This window comes from Protopterus annectens, chromosome 1.part1 (genome assembly GCF_019279795.1).
Source record: "Protopterus annectens isolate FY-2018-M chromosome 1.part1, PAN1.0, whole genome shotgun sequence".
NCBI lineage: Eukaryota > Metazoa > Chordata > Ceratodontiformes > Protopteridae > Protopterus > Protopterus annectens.
In genome coordinates this window covers 1346885416-1346908717 of record NC_056726.1, presented here as the reverse complement: position 1 = coordinate 1346908717, position 23302 = coordinate 1346885416, and the positions used below count along the sequence as shown (strand labels likewise).

At 42.5% G+C, this 23302-nt stretch overlaps 1 protein-coding gene across 3 annotated transcripts in view; it reads left to right on the top strand.

The window, feature by feature from the left end:
- LOXHD1 (lipoxygenase homology PLAT domains 1) overlaps positions 1-23302 on the top strand; it is a 2432812-nt gene that overhangs the window by 875436 nt on the left and 1534074 nt on the right. For all 3 annotated transcript variants that reach the window (XM_044082024.1, XM_044082018.1, XM_044082011.1), the window contains one exon: positions 3734-3869. In XM_044082024.1, coding sequence (XP_043937959.1) covers positions 3734-3869 — 136 coding nt within the window. The remainder of the gene's footprint in view (positions 1-3733; positions 3870-23302) is intronic.

Here is a 23302-nt window from a genome sequence, read left to right as displayed (position 1 = left end):
TCAAGATCACTTAATAATCCTGTACCTAGGTAGAATGTAAAGAAACTGCATGATGTAATAAGTTGTGGTGTGCTGTTACCTGTAAAGGTAGGTTAGTCAAGGTCACTTAATAATCCTGTGCCTAGGTAGAATGTAAAGAAACCACATGATGTAATGAGCTGTGGTGTGCTGTTACCTGTAAAGGTAGGTTAGTCAAGGTCACTTAATAATCCTGTACCTAGGTAGAATGTAAAGAAACTGCATGATGTAATGAGATGTGGTGTGCTGTTACCTGTAAAGGTAGGTTAGTCAAGGTCACTTAATAATCCTGTGCCTAGGTAAAATGTAAAGAAACGGCATGATGTAATGAGCTGTGGTGTGCTGTTACCTGTAAAGGTAGGTTAGTCAAGATCACTTAATAATCCTGTACCTAGGCAGAATGTAAAGAAACTGCATGATGTAATAAGCTGTGGTGTGCTGTTACCTGCAAAGGTAGGTTAGTCAAGGTCACTTAATAATCCTGTGCCTAGGTAGAATGTAAAGAAACTGCATGATGTAATTAGCTGTGGTGTGCTGTTACCTGTAAAGGTAGGTTAGTCAAGGTCACTTAATAATCCTGTGCCTAGGTAGAATGTAAGGAAACTGCATGATGTAATGAGCTGTGGTGTGCTGTTACCTGTAAAGGTAGGTTAGTCAAGATCACTTAATAATCCTGTACCTAGGCAGAATGTAAAGAAACTGCATGATGTAATAAGCTGTGGTGTGCTGTTACCTGCAAAGGTAGGTTAGTCAAGGTCACTTAATAATCCTGTGCCTAGGTAGAATGTAAAGAAACTGCATGATGTAATTAGCTGTGGTGTGCTGTTACCTGTAAAGGTAGGTTAGTCAAGGTCACTTAATAATCCTGTGCCTAGGTTGAATGTAAGGAAACTGCATGATGTAATGAGCTGTGGTGTGGTGTTACCTGTAAAGGTAGGATAGTCAAGATCACTTAATAATCCTGTACCTAGGTAGAATGTAAAGAAACTGCATGATGTAATGAGCTGTGGTGTGCTGTTACCTGTAAAGATAGGTTAGTCAAGGTCACTTAATAATCCTGTACCTAGGTAGAATGTAAAGAAACTGCATGATGTAATGAGCTGTGGTGTGCTGTTACCTGTAAAGATAGGTTAGTCAAGGTCACTTAATAATCCTGTGCCTAGGTAGAATGTAAAGAAACTGCATGATGTAATGGGCTGTGGTGTGCTGTTATCTGTAAAGGTATGATAGTCAAGATCACTTAATAATCCTGTACCTAGGTAGAATGTAAAGAAACTGCGTGATGTAATAAGTTGTGGTGTGCTGTTACCTGTAAAGATAGGTTAGTCAAGGTCACTTAATAATCCTGTGCCTAGGTAGAATGTAAAGAAACTGCATGATGTAATGAGCTGTGGTGTGCTGTTACCTGTAAAGGTAGGTTAGTCAAGGTCACTTAATAACCCAGTACCTAGGTAGAATGTAAAGAAACTGCATGATGTAATGAGATGTGGTGTGCTGTTACCTGTAAAGGTAGGTTAGTCAAGGTCACTTAATAATCCTGTGCCTAGGTAGAATGTAAAGAAACTGCATGATGTAATGAGATGTGGTGTGCTGTTACCTGTAAAGGTAGGTTAGTCAAGGTCACTTAATAATCCTGTGCCTAGGTAGAATGTAAAGAAACTGCATGATGTAATGAGCTGTGGTGTGCTGTTACCTGTAAAGGTAGGTTAGTCAACATCACTTAATAATCCTGTACCTAGGCAGAATGTAACAAAACTGCATGATGTAATAAGCTGTGGTGTGCTGTTACCTGCAAAGGTAGGTTAGTCAAGGTCTCTTAATAATCCTGTGCCTAGGTAGAATGTAAAGAAACTGCATGATGTAATTAGCTGTGGTGTGCTGTTACCTGTAAAGGTAGGTTAGTCAAGGTCACTTAATAATCCTGTGCCTCGGTAGAATGTAAAGAAACTGCATGATGTAATGAGATGTGGTGTGGTGTTACCTGTAAAGGTAGGTTAGTCAAGGTCATTTATAATCCTTTGCCTAGGTAGAATGTAAAGAAACTGCATGATGTAATGAGCTGTGGTGTGCTGTTACCTGTAAAGGTTGGTTAGTCAAGATCACTTAATAATCCTGTGCCTAGATAGAATGTAAAGAAACTGCATGATGTAATGAGATGTGGTGTGGTGTTACCTGTAAAGGTAGGTTAGTCAAGGTCACTTAATAATCCTGTGCCTAGGCAGAATGTCAAGAAACTGCATGATGTAATGAGCTGTGGTGTGCTGTTACCTGTAAAGGTAGGTTAGTCAAGATCACTTAATAATCCTGTGCCTAGGTAGAATGTAAAGAAACTGCATGATGTAATAAGTTGTGGTGTGCTGTTACCTGTAAAGGTAGGTTAGTCAAGGTCACTTAACAATCCTGTGCCTAGGTAGAATGTAAAGAAACTGCATGATGTAATGAGCTGTGGTGTGCTGTTACCTGTAAAGGTAGGTTAGTCAAGGTCACTTAATAATCCTGTGCCTAGGTAGAATGTAAAGAAACTGCATGATGTAATGAGCTGTGGTGTGCTGTTACCTGTAAAGGTAGGTTAGTCAAGATCACTTAATAATCCTGTACCTAGGTAGAATGTAAAGAAACTGCGTGATGTAATGAGATGTGGTGTGCTGTTACCTGTAAAGGTAGGTTAGTCAAGGTCACTTAACAATCCTGTGCCTAGGTAGAATGTAAAGAAACTGCATGATGTAATGAGCTGTGGTGTTCTGTTACCTGTAAAGGTAGGTTAGTCAAGGTCACTTAATAATCCTGTGCCTAGGTAGAATGTAAAGAAACTGCATGATGTAATGAGCTGTGGTATGCTGTTACCTGTAAAGGTAGGTTAGTCAAGGTCACTTAATAATCCTGTGCCTAGGTAGAATGTAAAGAAACTGCATGATGTAATGAGCTGTGGTGTGCTGTTACCTGTAAAGGTAGGTTAGTCAAGATCACTTAATAATCCTGTGCCTAGGTAGAATGTAAGGAAACTGCATGATGTAATGAGCTGTTGTGTGCTGTTACCTGTAAAGGTAGGTTAGTCAAGATCACTTAATAATCCTGTACCTAGGTAGAATGTAAAGAAACTGCATGATGTAATAAGCTGTGGTGTGCTGTTACCTGTAAAGGTAGGTTAGTCAAGGTCACTTAACAATCCTGTGCCTAGGTAGAATGTAAAGAAACTGCATGATGTAATAAGCTGTGGTGTGCTGTTACCTGTAAAGGTAGGTTAGTCAAGATCACTTAATAATCCTGTGCCTAGGTAGAATGTAAGGAAACTGCATGATGTAATGAGCTGTGGTGTGCTGTTACCTGTAAACGTAGGTTAGTCAAGGTCACTTAATAATACTGTGCCTATGAAATGTAAGGAAACTGCATGATGTAATGAGCTGTGGTGTGCCGTTACCTGTAAAGCTAGACTAATAGGGATCACTTAATAGTTCTGTGCCTAGGTAGAATGTACAGATAACATTCCACACTATCATGCTAAACTGGCAATGACTGGATTGACTATAAGTGATGTATAATGTTTGCAACTAAAGTGATGTCATTTTGTTTGTTTTTTATTGATATAAATGTAAGATTGCCTATGTTATAATACATGCTAATTTAATAAAGATGTTTACTGGAAAAAAAAGACTAAAAACTGCACACTGTTTAGCACGCTACGTATTTGGTAGTAATTATACTTTTTCTACTTCAGATAACGTTGTTGAAGACATTATCGAAAGACAAATATACGTTCAGATGTGGACGCTGGCTGGACATTAGTGAGGAAGATAATGAGATCATTAGAGAATTACCAGCTGAAGGGGATTTTGCAGATGCACTCTTACCAGGTAAAAGAAATGTTCTGTGCCAACGATTTCAGAGATGCACTCTTACCAGTTAAAAGAAATGTTCTGTGCCAACGATTTTGGAGATGCACTCTTACCAGGTAAAAGAAATGTTCTGTGCCAACGATTTCGCAGATGCACTCTTACCAGGTAAAAGAAATGTTCTGTGCCAACGATTTCGTGATGCACTCTTACCAGGTAAAAGAAATGTTCTGTGCCAACGATTTCACAGATGCACTCTTACCAGGTAAAAGAAATGTTCTGTGCCACCAATTTCGGAGATGCACTCTTACCAGGTAAAAGAAATGTTCGGTGCCAACGATTTCACAGATGCACTCTTACCAGGTAAAAGAAATGTTCTGTGCCAACGATTTCGGAGATGCACTCTTACCAGGTAAAAGAAATGTACTGTGCCAACGATTTCGGAGATGCACTCTTACCAGGTAAAAGAAATGTTCTGTGCCAACGATTTCGGAGATGCACTCTTACCAGGTAAAAGAAATGTTCTGTGCCAACGATTTCGGAGATGCACTCTTACCAGGTAAAAAAATGTTCTGTGCAACGAAAACGTTGACTTTATCACACTGGTTTGTACACTTTTATAATTCTTAATTACCCTTTTCTTTTTGTGTGGAAGTAAAGAATAATCTGCTACAAATAATTATTAAAAATGCATAGTTGAAAGTGTCCTGTTACTGAAACTTTGCAGTGACTGTCATTTACAAGCTATACTTAAGACATCCCAGCAGTGCAACAAAATAGCAAAGTAAAAGCAAAGACAAAGGTGTTGTTACGAATTAGAATTTATACTCTCACGCTGACTTCTGTTTTCATTTTGTTGGTCTTCATATAGTACAATTTTATAAAGTGTTTAGCTTATATTAATGTTCAGGACAATAAATTTTACTAGAGTTTTGTTGGGCAGGATTATTTCCTAAGCCTTCACCAAGTACAGGCATCACTCTTTGAATGTTGTAACAAGTCTGATGACTACTGTGACTGGGTAACTATTAAACTCATAATACGCTAAACTCTGGGATGCCTGATATACACATCCATACCTGGAGCTCCTCAGCTAGTGTTTGAACCTTTTGAGATACTACTCACTTAGTAGTTAATCACTTATTTTGTTAATGTCAGCATCATCTAAGTAGGTTGTTTCCTCGGCAAGCTGTTCTGCTCCATGATTGTAATGCAGGTACTTGCTGGTTCCACCTAATGGAATTGCCTTATAATCAGCCTTGTATAGGATCATACCATTTAGACTAATACAGTAAGAAAAAAGTAATCCTTATCCCCTCCCTAAAGGACTTCAACTTCAGACATATTCCGCAAGCAAGAAGGTCAAACTCAATGAAAGTGAAATCTTTTTAATAAGCAGTTAATTTCTTTGCTTATAAACTATGCCAAAGTATCCACATATTGCATTTATGCTTGCCCCCATGGATTAGGTCATGACTGAAAATGATTAGCACTGGATTATTTAATTTACCATGGTAACAAGTAAAGTAAAAGTAACTTAAGTCTTCTAGTTACTAAGCTTTACCATCAGATCATTATTGTATTTGCTAGATCCCTACCTGTTTGTCTGTGTTGTACTTACTTTTTGTATATGATTTTTTTCTGGATATACTGTCTGCCTAGATATCCTTTGAAATTTCCACAGGAGTTGATAAATTTCTTCACCAGTTCAATGCCAAAAACAACTACTTGGGCTTTAGTTAAGAGGTTCCCTTTGTTACTTAAAAAAGGTCATACTGTGGACTTGGTTTTCTCATTTGATGTGGTTTCAACCAATCAAAAAGTTGGGCGAGTTTTGTGGCATAACCACAGACTGGTTTATTCCTGCCAATGGCTTCTTCCAGTAATGCTACCTGATACTGAGATTGCTCAGTTTCCAGACAAAAACATGTTTCCTCTGTTGTTGTGTCTGCCATATTGAGACACCTCAGATTGGAGAAATGGACTGCATTACTCTTTTCTAACTGCTCGGTCTCCTTTGTATTTGATCAGATGGCCCTGTTCGTGTGCATCCAGTCTCAGATGACCTTCGACAATGAACATGATCTTTTTGAGACAGAGAAGGTTGGGCACAAGTTAAGAATGCATTTGGGGAATAAAGGTCTACTTGAAGACAAACTTAGATTGATTGCCAATTATAGTGCATACCATTCAGAAATCTTACTTAAAAAGGCAATGTGTCTGCTGAAATTTATCACGCATCAAGTTACCTAACAAAGTATATGATGTTTTCAGACTTCATTTATCCTTTACCTTTGGGGGATTCGGTTCCAACCCTTGGGACCAGATCCATTGTTACATACTGTAACACGTGCCAGCCAAACATTCTCGAGCTAAGACTTTATCCACAATACTCTCCATATTACCTCAGATCCCATTTGCTGCTCTTGTTATAAGATACATCAGCCATTTTCTGTCACAGCTAAGTGACATTTTATTGTATTTTTCAGCTTTAGTATAAACTTCCAATACCATTTTTGGTAGTATCTTTCTCTGTCTTTCTGCCTTCTTAAGTAACTTAGCCTACCATTGTTGGAAGCTTTCTTCCTGTGTGTGTGAGTGTGTGTGTGTGTGTGTGTGTGTGTGTGTGTGTGTGTGTGTGTGTGTGTGTGTGTGTGTGTGTGTGTGCGCGTAGATATATACATATATATATATATATATATATATATATATATATATATATATATATATATCTATATAAAAAACATAGCTGAGAAACCAAAAGACTACTGATTTTAAGCAGTGTCAGGATTGCGGTTGGAAAATGCCCTATTCCGTTGAAATTGTTCCAGTATCTATTGTTTAGCCCTGCTCACCTTTCCCAAGATAAACATATTTGCCAGGCTTTTAGTACCTAAACTTTGACTGAACATAAAAATAAATTAATCCAAAAAGGACTGATTAAGTCCTCTTTTGAGGAGGCCTTATCCAAGACAGACTCGTCCCACTCAAAATCTGATTCCGGAACAAAAAAGGCCACTCGGTATCGACATCTCCTTCAGTTCTGGTGTCAAAAAAGCATAAGCCTTCCACTCCTACTGCCGAAGGCCAAGGTTTGCAAACTTTCAGAACCAACAATATCCTTGCCACCATCCTCTACTGCACCACAAATCTTAGTGCCATCTCTGGTGCCGACTTCTTTGGTATCCCGGTTGATACTGGCATCTCCATCTATGCTTTCTCAGATTCTGGAACCTTTATCGGTGGTGAAATCCAGCATAACTTACACACCCAGGACATGGTATTGTCCCTCTATTGACCCCTTTGTGGGACAACTTCCTAGCCCTTTCCTTGAAAGACCAGAATCTCCCTCAGGTCTATCTGTCAGATCCTCCAGGAGTCTTACCAAAGTCGATGTTGTGAGGTTGGTGGATCAGCACCAAGTGGACAGGGTCTATCTGTCTCTTCCCAGACCCCTCTCCCTTCTGGAGTTGGGGGGTTTTCTTCCAGAACTCCACCAAATCTTCCTCCCCTAACCTCCTCTGAGGACTTAGAGCCCCCAAATCCAATCTCCCTGGTTCCAGCTGTTCCGGTGCTGACAACCTTTTCCCTTTTGGTTCCAGGATCTGCATTGACTTCCTTGGTTCCTTTGGAACCAATGGATTCCTGGGGCCATAGCTCTGCTGTCATGTATAAAGGTTTCAGATCATCTCCATTTTTTTTATTAAGAGTTCTCCTTAACTCTTGGAACCTCAGCAGATGTGGGCTGTTCCTCGGCTTCTACTTTGCTAGTGCATCTCTCTGGGTGGGGTGTGTACTCGGTTCCAAGGGCATTCTTCTTGGTTCTGGGCTCCTATCCCTCTTCAGGGGGGCCTGCCTTCCAGGTTATGGAGAGGGAACTAGCCACTGCAGGCTTTCATGTGGCCTCTTCTGTTTTGGAGTTTTATTCCAAGACTCCTTCCTGCCCAGAGCTTCCACTAGCCTCCAAATCCAGATAGCGGGCACCAAACTTGCAAGATACCCCTGCCAGGGGTCTTCCGTGTCCTCTTCAAAAATTCCCACCCTGCCAGGAAATGTATAAGAGGAAACACTTAGATTCCCCTGAGGAATCAGTCACAAAAGACACAGACTTTGATCATGGGGAGTCAGTGCTCTTGCAGGCTTTTGGTGCTCGCCCATTCTACTTCTTGGGTGACCCCTCCCACTGATGATTATATTAAATTGATTGCACAGTGGGCTTGGAAGGTTCCTTAGTCCATAGAGTCAATTCCCCAGAGACCTGACAAAATACTATCTGCTCCAAAGGACCTCCAATACTGGGCAAAAGAGTTAGTAGTTGATGCTATGGTGGTGGCAGCAGCCACCAAGAAGGAACTAGTTGAAGAGGATTCCACTGTTCATCCTCCTAATCAAGAGCCCAGGGTGTTGGACAGATTCAGAAAGTGAGTCTATGCTTCATCGACCTTTGCATTAAGGTCATTGAATGTCATTGCACATTTTACTAGGCTCCAGAGGAATCTGATCAAGGAGTTGTCAGATATCCTAGCAGGAGCTGTGTCTGAGGAGGTCCAGGATAAAGTGGCATTCCAGCTAGCTACCCTGGAGTCTATTTCCAACTTCTCCATGAGGCTCATTGCCCATGCAGCCAAAGGGACAACCAGGGCAGCTGGTTCAGCTATTGCCATTAGGCGTCATGCCTGGATGCGCCTGTGTGAGTTTGTGGAGCCCAAAAGTCTTCCTTCCTCAATGCTCCTTTTGATGGATCTTCCTTGATTGGCCCCAAAGTCAAGGAAAATCTAGCCAGGTGTGAAAAAGATGGGTCTATATTACCATGTCAACAGGGTTGTTCATTGAACACCCATATGTCGACATATGTACACCAAAATACCTAAATGTTGAATGGCCACAAAGTGATTTTTTTTCCCAGGGAAAAAAATCACTTGGCTGTTGTTGGGAAGTTGCCATTTCCTCCACTGTAGTGTGATCTCAGAGTTGGTAGTGGGGGTGTGGGGGTGTGGGGGATGATTTAGGTATTTTGGGGTAAATGCTTCAATGTAAGGGCGTTCAATGAATAGCCCTGTTGACATGTTATTATAGACCCAAATAGATGGAAAGACTCTATCTGCAGTGGGCATACATTTTTCTGCTCCCCAACAGTCCTACTCTAGAAATCAGAGGAGTGGCAAGATGTAGTTCAAAAAATCCCAGGGGCCTTTCCAGGACACACTTGGTGGTGACTCCCATTGGAGCAGAGGAGAGAGTTCTAATGGAAGATGCTGACCCCATGGCAGAGGTGGCCCACAAAATCAGGGTTCCACAGATTCTTTCTCTGGACAACCCTATCAGTGCTCCTGAAAAAAGATTTTCACTGTACTCAAGAGCCTGGTGACAAATAACTACAGATGCTTGAGTGCAAAGGAATTGCCAGAGGTTGCCATATTTCCTTCATTCTCTTTCCAAAATCAAAACAAAAACTCACCATTGTTCTACCCAGTGAGAGGGACCAAGCAGCCCTAGAGACTCAAAAGCTGCTATAAAAAAGAGTCATCCAAGAAGTCCCACCAGACCACCATGCCAGATAAGATCCAGATTTTACTCAAGATTATTTTAGTGCCAAAAAATACAGAGGACTTGAGACCAATATTAGATCTCAGCCTTCAGAACAAGTTTGCTCAGCAAGCAAAATTCCAGATGGTCACAGTTCAGTCTGTACTTCTCTTTCTGAAGGAAAATGATTGGATGTGCTCTATAGACCTTCAGAACATGTATTACCACATAAAAATGGACAGATGGTCCAGAAGGTTCCTCCACTTTTGGCTAGGAGACAGTCATTTCCAGTTCAGAGTGCTGCCCTTTGACCTCACCACAGTCCCCAGGGTGTTCACCAAATGTTGGCACAGTAGCAGGTCACTTGAGACTGCACAGATTCCTGGTGTTTCTTTACCTAGACAACTGGCTCATCATTGTTCCCACCAGGCATCTACTGCTTCAGGCAACAGATTTCATCCTACACCTGTTCACCTATCTGGACATTACCATGAATCACTTGAAATCTCACCTGAGTCCCACTGGCGATCTAGAGTTCATAGGTGCTCACCTGAACACTCTTGTGTAGCTTCCCTTCCTCTTCACAGGCTACAGAAAATAAAATCTCAAGTTCTGGCAATTCTTTAAAACAATAAGGTTCCTGCACTTCCAATCCTTCGAGCTTTGGTTTTCATGGCAGTGACCATCACCGTAGTTCCACTAACAAGATTTCACATGTGGCTACTGCAATGGCTTCGATTATCCCAATGGTCCATCCTAACCCATCCAGTGGCATACCAGATTCTCATCACCAATCTGTGCAAAAAGAACCTAATCCTGGTGGATGGAATTTGAGGAAGTTATTTTAGGCCATCCCTTTGTGTCATTTCAGTCCAAGGCCATAGTGATCATGGATACCTCCCAGATGGGGTGGGGGACATTATCTGGGAAGAACAGTCCAAGGCACTTGGTCCTCCATAGAGGCCAACCTGCATATCAATGTTCTAGAACTGAGAGCAGTGATCTTAGCATTGCAAGCCTTCCAATCAAGGAACAATTGCAGTTCAATCAGCCAACATGTCAGTAGTCTGGTAAATCAACACACAGGGAGGAACCAAATCTTGCCCCCTTTGTCAAGAAGCTCTCTTAGTGTGGCAATGGGTGGTATCCTCCAACCACTCATAGCAAAGCATATCCCGGGAAGCTCAAACATGATAGACAGCTTGAGCAGATGCATTTTCCTGCCTCACAAGTGGTGTCTCAGTCCCAGAGTGACAAAAGAGATTTTCCATCTTTGGGGCCAGACTTGCTGTGACCTCTTTGCATCACCCCAAAACAACAAGTGCAGCAGCCATTTTGCTGTAATTCTCCCTCTGGGGAGTCCCTGAGGCATGCTGTCCTTCATGATTAGCCACCAGGTGGGGAGTCCCTGAGGCATGCTGTCCTTCATGATTAGCCACCAGGTCTTCTCTATGCCTTTCTCCCTTCCCTCTGATTCCCCTCTTCTTAAAGAAAGCCAGCAGGATGAGAAGCAAGGTAATCCTCATTGCGCCCTTCTCAGCTCGACAAATTTGTTTCCCCTTTCTGTCACCTCATCTAGTTCACCGTCCATGGATTCAGGACCCAGTCTCAGATCTTCTGTCTCATCCACATGGACTGGTGCACCCCAGTCTTCAGAACCTCAAGCCTACAGCTTGGCTCCTCAAATTCCACTAGTCACCAGGCAAAAAAATGTATCTTCTCCAATCCAAACAATTCTACTGGCTTTCCATAGAACTTCCTCCAGGAAACTATATGTAAGCAAGTGGAAAAGATTTTCTGTTTGGGTGTATGATAATTAACCCCCTTTCTACACCAGTTGGAAAAGTTTTAGAGTTTCTAGCTGTTTTTGATCAAGGAGCTTCTGCTTCCACTATTAAGGTCCAAATAAGTGCTATTTCCAAATTTCTCAGTGGGTTTGAAGACCATTCATTGATTTCACATAGATGTTGTAAAGTGTTTATGAAAGGGGCTTTATGATTGAATCTTCCTTTTAAAGACCTTCTAGTTCCTTGGGATCTGACCTTGATTTTTCCGTCTTTAGTGTTTCCTCCCTTTGAACTGGTGGCTACATGTCACTTAAAGTTTCTTTCATGGAAAACTATTTTTCTGATAGTCATTCCTTCCACCAGAAGAATTTCTGAGATACAAGCATTATCTTCAAGCATTATCTTCAAAACCCTCTTATTTGGTTTTTCATAAGGATAGGGTTTCACTAAGAACCAACCCATCCTTTCTCCCTAAGCTGGTCTTAGAAACAAATATTAATCAAACCATTGACTTACCTGTTTTCTTTCTTATTTTTCTAACAAAGGTGAATATTACTTATATTTGCTGGATGTTCACAGAAAATTATGTTTCCACCTCATCAGAACTAAAGAATCTAGAAAATCGTATCAGTTATTTGTATCTTTCACTGGTCATCTCTGGGGAAATCTGTTTCAAAAGTTACCTTGTCAAAATGGCTAAGAGACTGTATTACTTTCATATACAATACAAAGAATCTCAAATTACCAGCGCCAGTGAGAGTGCACTCCACTAGATCAATAGCCACGTCTGCTGTTTTTTATTTCAAGGCTTCCATGGATGAAATATGTGCAGCAGCAACCTGGGTTACCCTGCATACCTTTATTACTCATTACAAATTGGATATGGTCTCCATGGGAAGAGCATCCTTTGGGTCTATGGTTCTTAGGAATATCCTTCCATAAGGCCACCCAAGACCAAAAGTATCTGGAGACTCTGTCCCAAAGGTAAAGGATAAATGAAAGTTGACAACAACAGATAAAGAAGTTATGTACTCACCATAATGTTCCATCTGTGTTATTGATCTTCATTTATCCTTTACACCCCACCCTCCTTCCCTATCCTATGGACTTTCTGGAGGATCGGACTGTTGTCCTGGTAGCTTTATCAGGTTGATCTTGGATATGGCCTTTTTATAAATTCTTTGTCTTGCTGTGTATCTGAAAACCAGATCTGAGGTATAGAGAGGGGTATAGTGGGTAAAGTATTAGCTCGAGAGTTTTTGTCTGGTGCGAGCTATGTAATGGCTGAGCTGATTCTGAGGGTCAGAACCGAATCTCCAAAGGTAAAGGATAAATGAAGATAGACAAGAATGATGGAACATTATAGTTAGTACATAACTTCTTTTTTCTCTCTGGTGTTTAGTAGTCTTTGCAGCTCACCATGTTTGGGCACTCATAAAGCTTTTCTTATCCTCATTGTAAGCAAGCTGCCAATCATTTGTGGTTAAGGTTTCCAAAATGAGGCTGTTTATTTCTCTCTTCTGTTGGATGATCAAGTTGTGGATCCCTGATTTTTCAAGAGGCCATTAATGTGATTTTTGTCTATCTTGTATAGTATGGACAGGACACTAGTTTCACAAATCATGCTACAGCATGCATGCAAGCCCTTGGCCCAGTTATTTCTTTAAGAAAATACAGCTTTTTTCTACCTTCAGGGAACTTTCTCACTATACTAAAATGAGACTTTATTTAACCGCTAGCCCAGCTGAAGAAGCTCAGTGTAAATTCATTTACTTTAGGTAACTTTTCTGCTGAACTGAAACTTTGCAAAATGTTTTGTACTCAGCATTTCACGGTCTCTTTATTCCATGCCAGACCAGCTTTAGATCTTGGCACAGTACTGAAACAACCCCATTAGGAGTCATGGATGACTTCTGTTTTTTTTTTTCAAACAACTTTATTGAATTATCACTTGTGACACAGGCAAATTTACATTTATGTTTATATAAAAGTAATTAAATTACAGTTAACATAACCAATCTAATCCAGACTAACACCCCCTTACCTCCCCCCCACCTAGACTCTTAACCCAACTATACTACCACCACTACTAACCACAGTTAGAATTAGCTAGTTGTCTTTACATACTTTAAAATCTTGTCTGATAACTTTGTTACTAATATTATAAATGACAAGAAACTATCTTAACTTGCAACATTTACTGTATATACTGTTAATAATCAATATCTTGTTATTGTATTAAAGTCAACAATCTATAATGTTGTTTACAATTGCTGCAACTTTGTATCTCTATTTATCATGTAGATGTTGTGGAGCTTTTCTCCCTGGGCATCCACTGAAAAAGGACCTGCGTCCAGTCAGAATTTCCCAGTAAACAAATGTAAATACATAAATAAAAATAAATAATTAATATTATACTTCACATATATTGCTATATATCATAAAACTTAAGCAACATTACATAAATTATTCAATTACCGCTTTTTTCTAAAACAAGAAACATCTTTATAGGCAATCGTACAGTTATATTAATAAAAATAAACACCAATACAATCCTAGTTGCAAGCATTTTACATGACAAACCATACATATATTCCAGGTTGCAAAAAATATATACATAACTTATAATCTACCCTATCTTTCTCACTTAAGCATTACATAGCTCATTTAAGTCCTGATGTCTTTTAGACCTCATTCCTCCCTTGTACGTATTGTTCCCACATTCCCATTTTTTTCTATGTAGTTTGCTCATACACTTTTCTAAAGATTTCAATTCCAGTTGTTTTATCTCTGTTACTATATTCACTACTTCTAGTATAGTTGGTTTAGATTTTGATTTCCATTTTCTTGAAGGTGAGGAAACATAGTCTATATTCCATCTTGGTCCTCCTTGATATCTTGGGAAAATTTTACACTACATTCTATAAGATCCTCCTTAAATGCCTATGTACCCACTGTGTAGTTTTTTCCTGACTTGCAGGTTGTGCACAGAGGGTACTTTTTTGTTATAAATTCTTTACTGAGCCACCACACGTGTGAAATTCCATGTTTTTGCCTCCTCATGTCTCCCTCTTTTCATATTTCCGTTAAGAGAAGTGCTTCTGCCTAGTGGTATATAATTTTGGTGCTCTGATGCTGACTTCCAGGTTTGCCTCTTTTTTCAGGATTCTGTGACTAACTTCAGCCATCTGGAAAACTACCAGGAACTTAGTGCTGTACTGGTTAAATTGTAGACAATTCCAGAAACATAGCTAAGTGGGGCAAAGAGGCCAACCACTGTGGGTGCAAGGTGTTGCGGGGGGGATGTTAATCGACAAATGCCTTTCCTTTAGTAGTGCAATGCTGATATTCACTTATGTACCAGCATTTCTGCTACTGTTTGATACAGTGTTTTAAAAGTTGAAGGCTTTTTTGCTCTTGTTGAGGAACTGCTCCTTTTTTTTTGTGCTACTCAACTTAGATCTGAGGGGATGCCAGATACAGGAGCAGTACCGGGTACCAGATGAGCCAGCTAGAGCTCTAGAAAATTACCCTGAAAAGATGAAGGTGATGCTGATGCAGGCAGCTTTGTACCCAAGTCCCCTGTTTTGTCTACTTTTATTTTTACTTACGGAGATAAGTAATTGTCAAAAACTAAATTTATATTTGAAATTATCTTCAGGATTGTCTTAACAAAGAAACAGCAAAAAAAAGATCTACTAGTAAGTCAGGCTGCAATAGTAAGTAGTTGTGCATAAAAACAGAAATATAAAAGAGGCATACGTATCTGTGAAGAAGACACTTTAACACATTTTGTGGATATATTGGGAAACAGTTTGCAGATAATGACTGAGAATTTAAACAGAAAAAAGTGCATGCATGTTTTAAAATATGACACGTAATAGGATCTTGAATGAATACATAAAACTTAAAAAGTGAGTGATAAAAAATGAAGGTACATTACATTCATGCCGATGTATGGAGTAAATAGAATGCACAACAAACAATTCACAGCAAAGAAGGCCCAAATATAAAGAAATTAAAGCAGTATTTACTAAAGTGTGAAATGAGAAGGGAAACTATGAACTCTACAGTTAATACTGGGAGCAGTGTCACCATGATAAGTGGAATGAAATAAATTTATGCAAACAAATGATATTGTCTTGAAAATTGCACAAGAGGTCCTATGAAAATGTGACTTACTGATGTGGAAGTGAAATCTTATCTTTGGTATTCAATGGAGGCATTGCACAAGGCTTCCTATGAATATGCTGGCTGAAAAAAACATAAATTATAATAATAAGAAATACAATACCTTGAGTCTGACAGTTTTTAAACCTGATATCATGATAAGTATGTAAAGAGATCACAGATAATGTTCATCTTCAGATCACTGTTGCAGTAGCCTAAGCTGCAAAGACTATGGGCCAGATTCAGGAAGGCTTACACGGAGTTCAAGAGTAGTGTAAGCCTCCGTGTAAGCCTCCTGATTCAGGAACAGCCCAAATCTCCGTGTAAGAGACAGCTAACACGTCTCTTACACGGACTGGGTGTGGAAATGCTCAATACCTCATTTGCAGCTCCAAGATATGCAAATGAGGTATTTGAGCGATCCACGAAGCCAAAACCAGTCCGTGTAACGGACGTGTTAACAGAAATGTACTCAGCTGACAACTGAGTACATTTCTGCAAAATTAAAACGGAGCTATGTCAGCTCCAAATAAAGGGTGCATATGTTTCATTAAGCATGCCAATGGCCAAATATGTGGCCATTGGCATGAAAAAGTGTTGCAAAAATAAGTTATATAACTTTTTTTTTTTTCACGGGATTTCTGGGTTTAACTGCAGCGCACCCGCAACGGGTGCGCTACCTAAAACAAAACTGAAGCTTATAAGCCCACAATTGTGGGATTTATGTAGTACATTGAATGTCAATGGAGGGACTTGCAGACCAAAAACAATATGGCCTCCGTGTAGTGGTTGTCAAGGGGGGGAAGCTCCGTGTAAGACATGTAACTAGTCATTACTAGGCAATCCTATGTAAATGAGGGTTACAATACTGAATCACACTGCCACATAGGTAATGAGCACTTTCTGAGTAGTGTAAGACTTAGAGAAGGGGGAGGAACAGAGTAAGAGGTAGGTGACATCACGGGGGGGAAGGATAGAAAGAAATGTACCAGATTGGAGGGCAATGTAAAGTAACAGATGACAGACAGACATCAGGTAGGGAGGTGTGTCTCAACAGAACACTAGGAAAGTCAAGAAATTGAGGGTATACGCTATCCCTACACTCAAACTTTCTTGATATACATGCATGCGTGCGTGTGCGCGCGTGTAAGGCAGGTTTAACATGTGGGAGCGTGTTGCAAACTGTTTACAATGGTTTGCGCAGGCGTGCACGTGTTGAAGGCAGTGTGCACGCGTTTTAACATAAATCACACCGTGTAAGGATGTGTGCGGGCGTGTAACACCGTGTAGGGATGTGTGCGCGCGTGTTTAAGTAACTGTGAGCGTGTTTAAGCTGGTGTGCACATTGCTCCCCCTCAGGAAACAGAGAGGAAACAGGAAACAACTAAAATACATGGAAACTGACAGAAGCTACTACTAGAGTTAATTGGTGGAAACAATTAGAAGCAGGCAATTACACAGGCAGACTAGAAACCCAACCCAGCACTTAAAACACAACAAAGAGCAGTGCAGTCTGTTTCTCACAAGAGATACTGCCAGAAACTAAGCTATCAGAATTGAAAACTGAAAAAAGCTGAACTCAGAGCAGAAATGCTAGGGGCTGCCATGGCTATTATAATCAGGCATAGGCGAATTGCTGAGGGTGGTGACAATGCAGACGCTGACAGAAAACCCAGAGTGAGGAGAAGGAGAAGAGTATACAGGCCCAGGGTCACCTACCATGGGTTACATGAGCTGGAGATAGTAGAGCACTACAGAGTGGACAGAGACCTTCTGCAGCAGATTGTTGAGCTGTGCAGGCCACATCTCACACACAGAACCAACAGAGGGAACCCATCCCAGTAGAAACCAAGGTATGTGTTGGCCTAAGAATACTAGCAACAGGTACCTTCCAGAGACCAACTGGTGATATGATGGGGATATCACAGGCATCAGCCTCTAGAGTACTGCACCAGTTCCTGGATGCCATGTCACCACATGTCAGTGATCATATATATGTCCCTAATGACCGTGAGGTTGTGGCCAGCAATATGTCTCTTCCAGCAAATAGCGGGATACCCTGAGGTGCTGGGTGCAATAGACTGCACGCATACGCATCAAAGCACTAGCCGGTGAGCGGGTAGAGCCTACATTAACCGCAAGGGATACCCCTCCATCAACTGCCAGGTCGTGTGTGATGCCCAGGGCATAATAATGAATGTGTGTGCTGGCTGCCCTGGGAGCTACCACGATTCCCACATCTGGCATCTGACGAGCTGTACCAATCATTTGCCAATGGGGACTTCCCACATGGACACCTAGTGGGGGATGCAGGTTATGCACTTGAGCCGTGGCTGATGACACCCATCAGAAATGCACACACACCTGAACAGGAACGCCATAATGAGGCACATGCACAAACACGTAATATCATAGAGCGTGTGTTTGGGCTGCTCAAGTCACGGTTCCGGTGTCTGGACACGTCTGGTGGTGCTTTGCAGTACACACCAACTACATGTACCCAAATGATCATGATATGTGCTATGCTACATAATATGATCCTGCGGAAACAGCTGCAGCAGGACCAGCACAGGGCTGGGCCAAACATCCCCCCACCATTGCCAAGGCCACCACAGGCAGGGGGTGACTCGGAGGAGGAACAACCTGACCTAGTCCCAGTAGGCAGAAGGAGGCGTGCCCAGTATGCCCTGGCCTTGGCAAAGAGGCAACGCATAGCACATATGCTTGGTCAGTAGGAACACTGGGACTGATACCCACTCACTCATACAGTAACAGGGATGCCTAACATGACACAACCTGCTTCCAAACGTGCAGGAGTGTAGTATGTGTATCCGACAGAGGTGGCCCTGCAGCACCACCTGAGGCATGAATGCCATGTGTTAAGTAATGTAATATCATGTACAATATGCACACCTGAGGACCCCAACTAACATCCATATCCACGCATATGACCCTCATGGAAACAGCTGCATGTCATACAGTGATGTACATGTGCAAAAACATGGAACAAGATACAAAATGAGGGTGACTAGCAATAAATAGCATGGATAACCACACACCCATGTTTGTACCACAACAAGAAGCAACATGGAATAGCCATGGTCAAAAACCAATGGCTAAAACCGACTACTACTATATAGCTTGCTGCAGACCACTGTCCTAATAGCAGGAACTGCCCCAGGCCTATGTCCATAGGTTCATAGGTTCATACTAGGCTATCTGCCCTAGGGCATTAATAAGCCTAGCCCAGAGTTTTGTGGCTTCTGCCACCCCTGCAAGTTGATGGATAATATGCCCATTATTTTGCTGTGCCTCTGTCAAGCAGTGATACTTAGGTTGTCCCTGGGGTATACCTGCAATCTCCCATCCATTGGTCAAGATCTCACTTGAACAAAGCCAGTGAGGTGCTCAGCCTCACATGTACCAGGATGTTGTTCCACAGCATATGGACTCTCTGGGTGATGAATCTGTCCCTCCAGCACATCCTAGTAATATCTGTGTTGAGGTTTAGGTCTCCTGCCTTTGTAGTTCTGATGGATGTAGAGGTCTTGAGGTGAAGCATGTTCATTAATTCTGGGTTGGACATAGCCTTGTATGTCAGGCACAGGTCACCTCTGAGCAGACGGTAAGCGACTGAATACAGCTGGAATTCCTTCAGTCGGGCAGCATAAGAAATATGTTTGAGACCCTTTCACCTCCTGTCGAGGAATTTGTGGGCCCATCCAATCTGAATGGGGCATTGTATGCAATCATTGGTCTGATGAGTGATGAGTACAGGGGAACAATGACCTCCCTTGATCTAGATGTGAATCACTGCATGATGAGGTGGCCAATGTAGAAGGCCTTCCAAACTACCCTGGCAATGTGAGTGTCAAACAAAAGGTCACTGTCAACCTGGGTGCCCAGGTCCCTGATAACCTCCGTTGTGCTTAGAGGATTGCCACCTAGATGGGACGTAGTGGTAACCTTGTTCTTCCTGAAGGGTATGGCTATGCATTGTTTAGTGTTTAATGTAAGGCCATGGCTGTGGCACCAGTTATCCGTGTCTATGAGACCCTTCTGAAGGATGTCTGTGTCAGATGGGTTTCTAACTATGCTTCCCAGTTTGCAGTCATCTTCAAACTTTGTCAGCCATAATCCTCCTGTGTTTGCTTGTACTTCTGAAAAGTAGATACTGAACAAATGTGGGCCCAGGACTGAGCCCTGTGGGACACCACTTGTGACAGCTCTGGAGTGTGAACTGGCACCAGTAACTTTGACCCTGTGTGTTCCGTCACTTAGCCAGTTTGCAACCCATGCTGTGATGTATGGGTTCACAATTAAGCTGGTGATGTTTTCAATGATACCTGAGTGGGGTATTGTGTCGAAAGCCTTTGCCAGGTCAAGGTAGGCTGTGTGGACTGCCTTGCCCACGTCAATGGCCTGGGTGACTGTTTTGAAAATGTCAACCAAGTTTAAAAGGCATGATCTGCCCTTGACAAAGCCAAACTGGATTGGATCCAATGTCTGCAAGTCCCCTATGTCTTCATTTAGAATTCCCATTATGATCCTCTCCATAGCTTAGCAGAACAGGCTTGTCAAGCTGATGGGATGGTAGTTTCGGGGTTGGTGGAGGCACCTCCTTTGTGAAGTGGGTCCACCATTGCTGTATGCCACTCCTTGGGAACATATCCTGAGATGAGGCTAAGATTAAACAGCTGCCCTAACTGCGGGTGTAATTACTCATTGAGTTCATGGAGCACACAACTGGGGACACCATCTGGTCCCATGGATAAAGTGTTTTCTGCCTTGGATTGAGCAGTTCCCACCCCAGCAGTGGAGATGTTTGGGGGCTACAATCCTCTGGTGTACATACCCCTCCAGTTGGGGAGGGGAGAAATCTGCACTGAACCTGTCAGCCAGTATGTTGCCAATGTCTGTAGGTGCAGTGATATCAACATCATTCGAACTAAGTCTGAGCATATCTGGGAGTTCCTCCCAGGTTTCAAACATAGGTAAAAAGGCCTCATGATTGTCCCTGGAGTTCTGAGTGGGTTTACTCTCAAAACATGCCTCGGATGATTGTATGGGGAACCCAGTGTTTTACTCACAATGAGCAGGGTGTCTTCCCCCCTACGGATTACGGTCTATCTCGTAGTAGCTCCTTCCTTGTGTTGTACAGCTTGTTTATGGCTAGGGTCCACCAGACTGGATGCTTGCCTGTGGTACAAAGAGTCTTTTTTATTTGGGATTGCCTGATCCATGCAGTCCTGGAAGTGCTGGTAGAAGGCATTTCTAAGTGATACAGTGGCTTGGGTAATGGTGTCCGCTGGCCTGGGGGCCTTGAAAGAGACCACACCAGTCCTCAGAAATGTGAAGTCGGCATTTGAGAAGGTCTCCACTGTTTCTTTTCCCATCTGGGGTGTGGGTGGGATGTGGACTCCCACTGAGAGTAGTCCATGATCTGATCTCACCAATGATGGGTATACGTCTGGTGTTGAACAGTGTGACCCCATGTTCGTGATGATGTGTTCTAGTATGTTGCCTCCACTTGAGGGGATTGGGACTAGTTGTCCCATGGCATTTCAGTGTATGAACTCTTGGAACCTTTGTGTTAGAGTGTTGTGGCATGATTAGTGATCCCAGTCTATATGTGGATATTTGGAATCACCCAGTAGGATGGTGTTTGGAGATACATTTATCCCCTTCAGTGTTTGCAGGATAGCTGTGTGAGGTACCTGAGTTTGAGCGGGTGGCATGTAACATGATACAAACTGCAGAGCAGTCTTGCCTATGGTCACTGGCACCTGGATGGTCTCCGATGCATCATGTGTTGCCACCAACCATGAGGTGAGGGTGTCCTTGATGAATATGGACACCCACCATCCTTCTTGGTGTTGTCGGGATGCTGGTGCCGGAATGCATGATATGAGGTAACACCCGATAGTGCCGGGGTGCTGTCAGAAGCTGTGAACCAGGTTTCAGGCACAGCACAGACATCAATGTGCTACATACTGAGAAGGGCATAGAGTGTGTGCAGCTTGAGGTTGAGACCTTGGGCATTGAGCAGCATTACCCTTAGTGTCTTTCCTTTACTGTGTTCTAGGGTGGTAGGTGTAGAATCTGAATCTTGCATAAAAAAGGCACAATAGGGGTGGCAAGAGCATCATCTGAAATCCGGAAGCCCAGGGGTGACAGGTGCAAGGTGTCCCTTGCAAATCACCGTGGCCTGTCCAGCATGTCATCCCAGGCAGACAGACATTGGACCCCCTTAGAATGACACCATAGTCTAAGCAAAATATTACAGCTGATCATCTTGTCTCTGTTTATGTGGCATCATACTTGGTGAAGGTAGGATATTGCCGAAGGTCAGGGTCATACCTGCCTGGCCTACATAATCAGAGGGATCCTCTATGTCTCTTTCCATGTAGTCCAGGGAGGTACATCTCAGGTCGTTCACACCAGCATGGATTATGACTGGGTCAGACCTGTACTTGCAGTTTAGTGACCTGAGTGCTTGCATTATGTGGTGGATTCCAGTGCCCGATAGGCAGCTTACTGTGACCTCCTCTGTACCTGATCTGGTGAGTGGGACATCAGTGTGTATGACTATGGAGTCACCTATGACAAGTGTGTCTGGCATTGTGTTTGGCCTTAAGGGCTGTGACTGTTTGGCACACCGACTCTGTGGTCAGTGTGTTGCATGTGCTGTGCCCTGTGGAGGCAGTTGTGTGAGTGTCTGCTGTGGTGGCCACTGCCATTCTGGTAGACTTCTGATCAGAGCCTCCGAGTGTGTCTCTGTGTGTCTATGTGTATGATCTTAAGTTGTGACAGTGCCATGTGAGACTGGATTTGTGATGTGTGTGTGGTTAGCTTCACCTTCTCTCTGGTCTTGCTAGTCCTATGTTGAGAGAGCTCAGCCTCCACTTTGGCTATATAGTTGCATCTCTCACATGTATGTGTGTTTTATGGCAGAAGGAGAGGGTTGTCAGTGTACATGAGGCAAGTGTAACAGTGCCTCAATATTCCCAGGTTCACCAGCTGAGCAGGAGAGGACACTAGCAACTGATCCCTAGACATGCTAGAAGGAATAGACAAAACAATGTTGGAATACAGCCCCCCAAGCCACATCATACTGTTTGATTGACAATAGCTACACATACACCGGTGTTTCATAGTGTCATAGTCTACTACTAGGCTATCTGCCCTAGTGCATGTATAAGCCTAGCCATAGTGATGTGGCTATTGCCACCCTTATAGTGGTAATAAGTGTACAGAATAGATTCTGAATATTGTGCCTCTGACTTAGTAGTGACACATTATGACCCCCTTACGTAATTGAATAACATGACTGTGTCTCTGTCTAGTCTGTGCCTCCGTCTCATATGCAGTTGTCCAGATGTCTCCTGAAGAGAGTCAGTGAGGGACTCTGTCAAACATGAACTGGGATACTCTGCTAGAGTGTGAGATGCCTCTGAGTTATGACTCTGTCCCTCCAGCATGTCCTATACATATATGTGCTGAGGTTCAAATACTCAGCTCTCATGGCTCTGGTGGATTTGGATTGCTTGCAGTGGAGCATGTCCACCAAATCCTGATTGGACATGGTCTTGTATGTCAGGCATAGGTCACCTGTAAGTATGCGGTATGACACTGAACAAAGCTGGACTTCCTCTATTCTGGAAGCATATGACATGTGTTGAAGAACCCTGATCTTCATGGTAGGTACTTTTCGGGTGCAAAGGTGCAAAAGGCAGGATCTGCCCTGTACAAAGCTGAACTAGGTGTGAACAAGGGTCCGTAGGTCAGTAATGTGTCTGTGTAAGGGCTCCATGACTCCTCCCATATCTTTGCAGACAAGGCTGGTTAAGCTTGTGTGGTGGTAGTTGCCATGGTCTGTGGAGGCATCTCCTTTGTGGAGTGGGACCACTGTTGCCGTATGCCAGTGTTCAGGTACATATCCTGTAGCAAGACTAAGGTTAAATAGCAGTT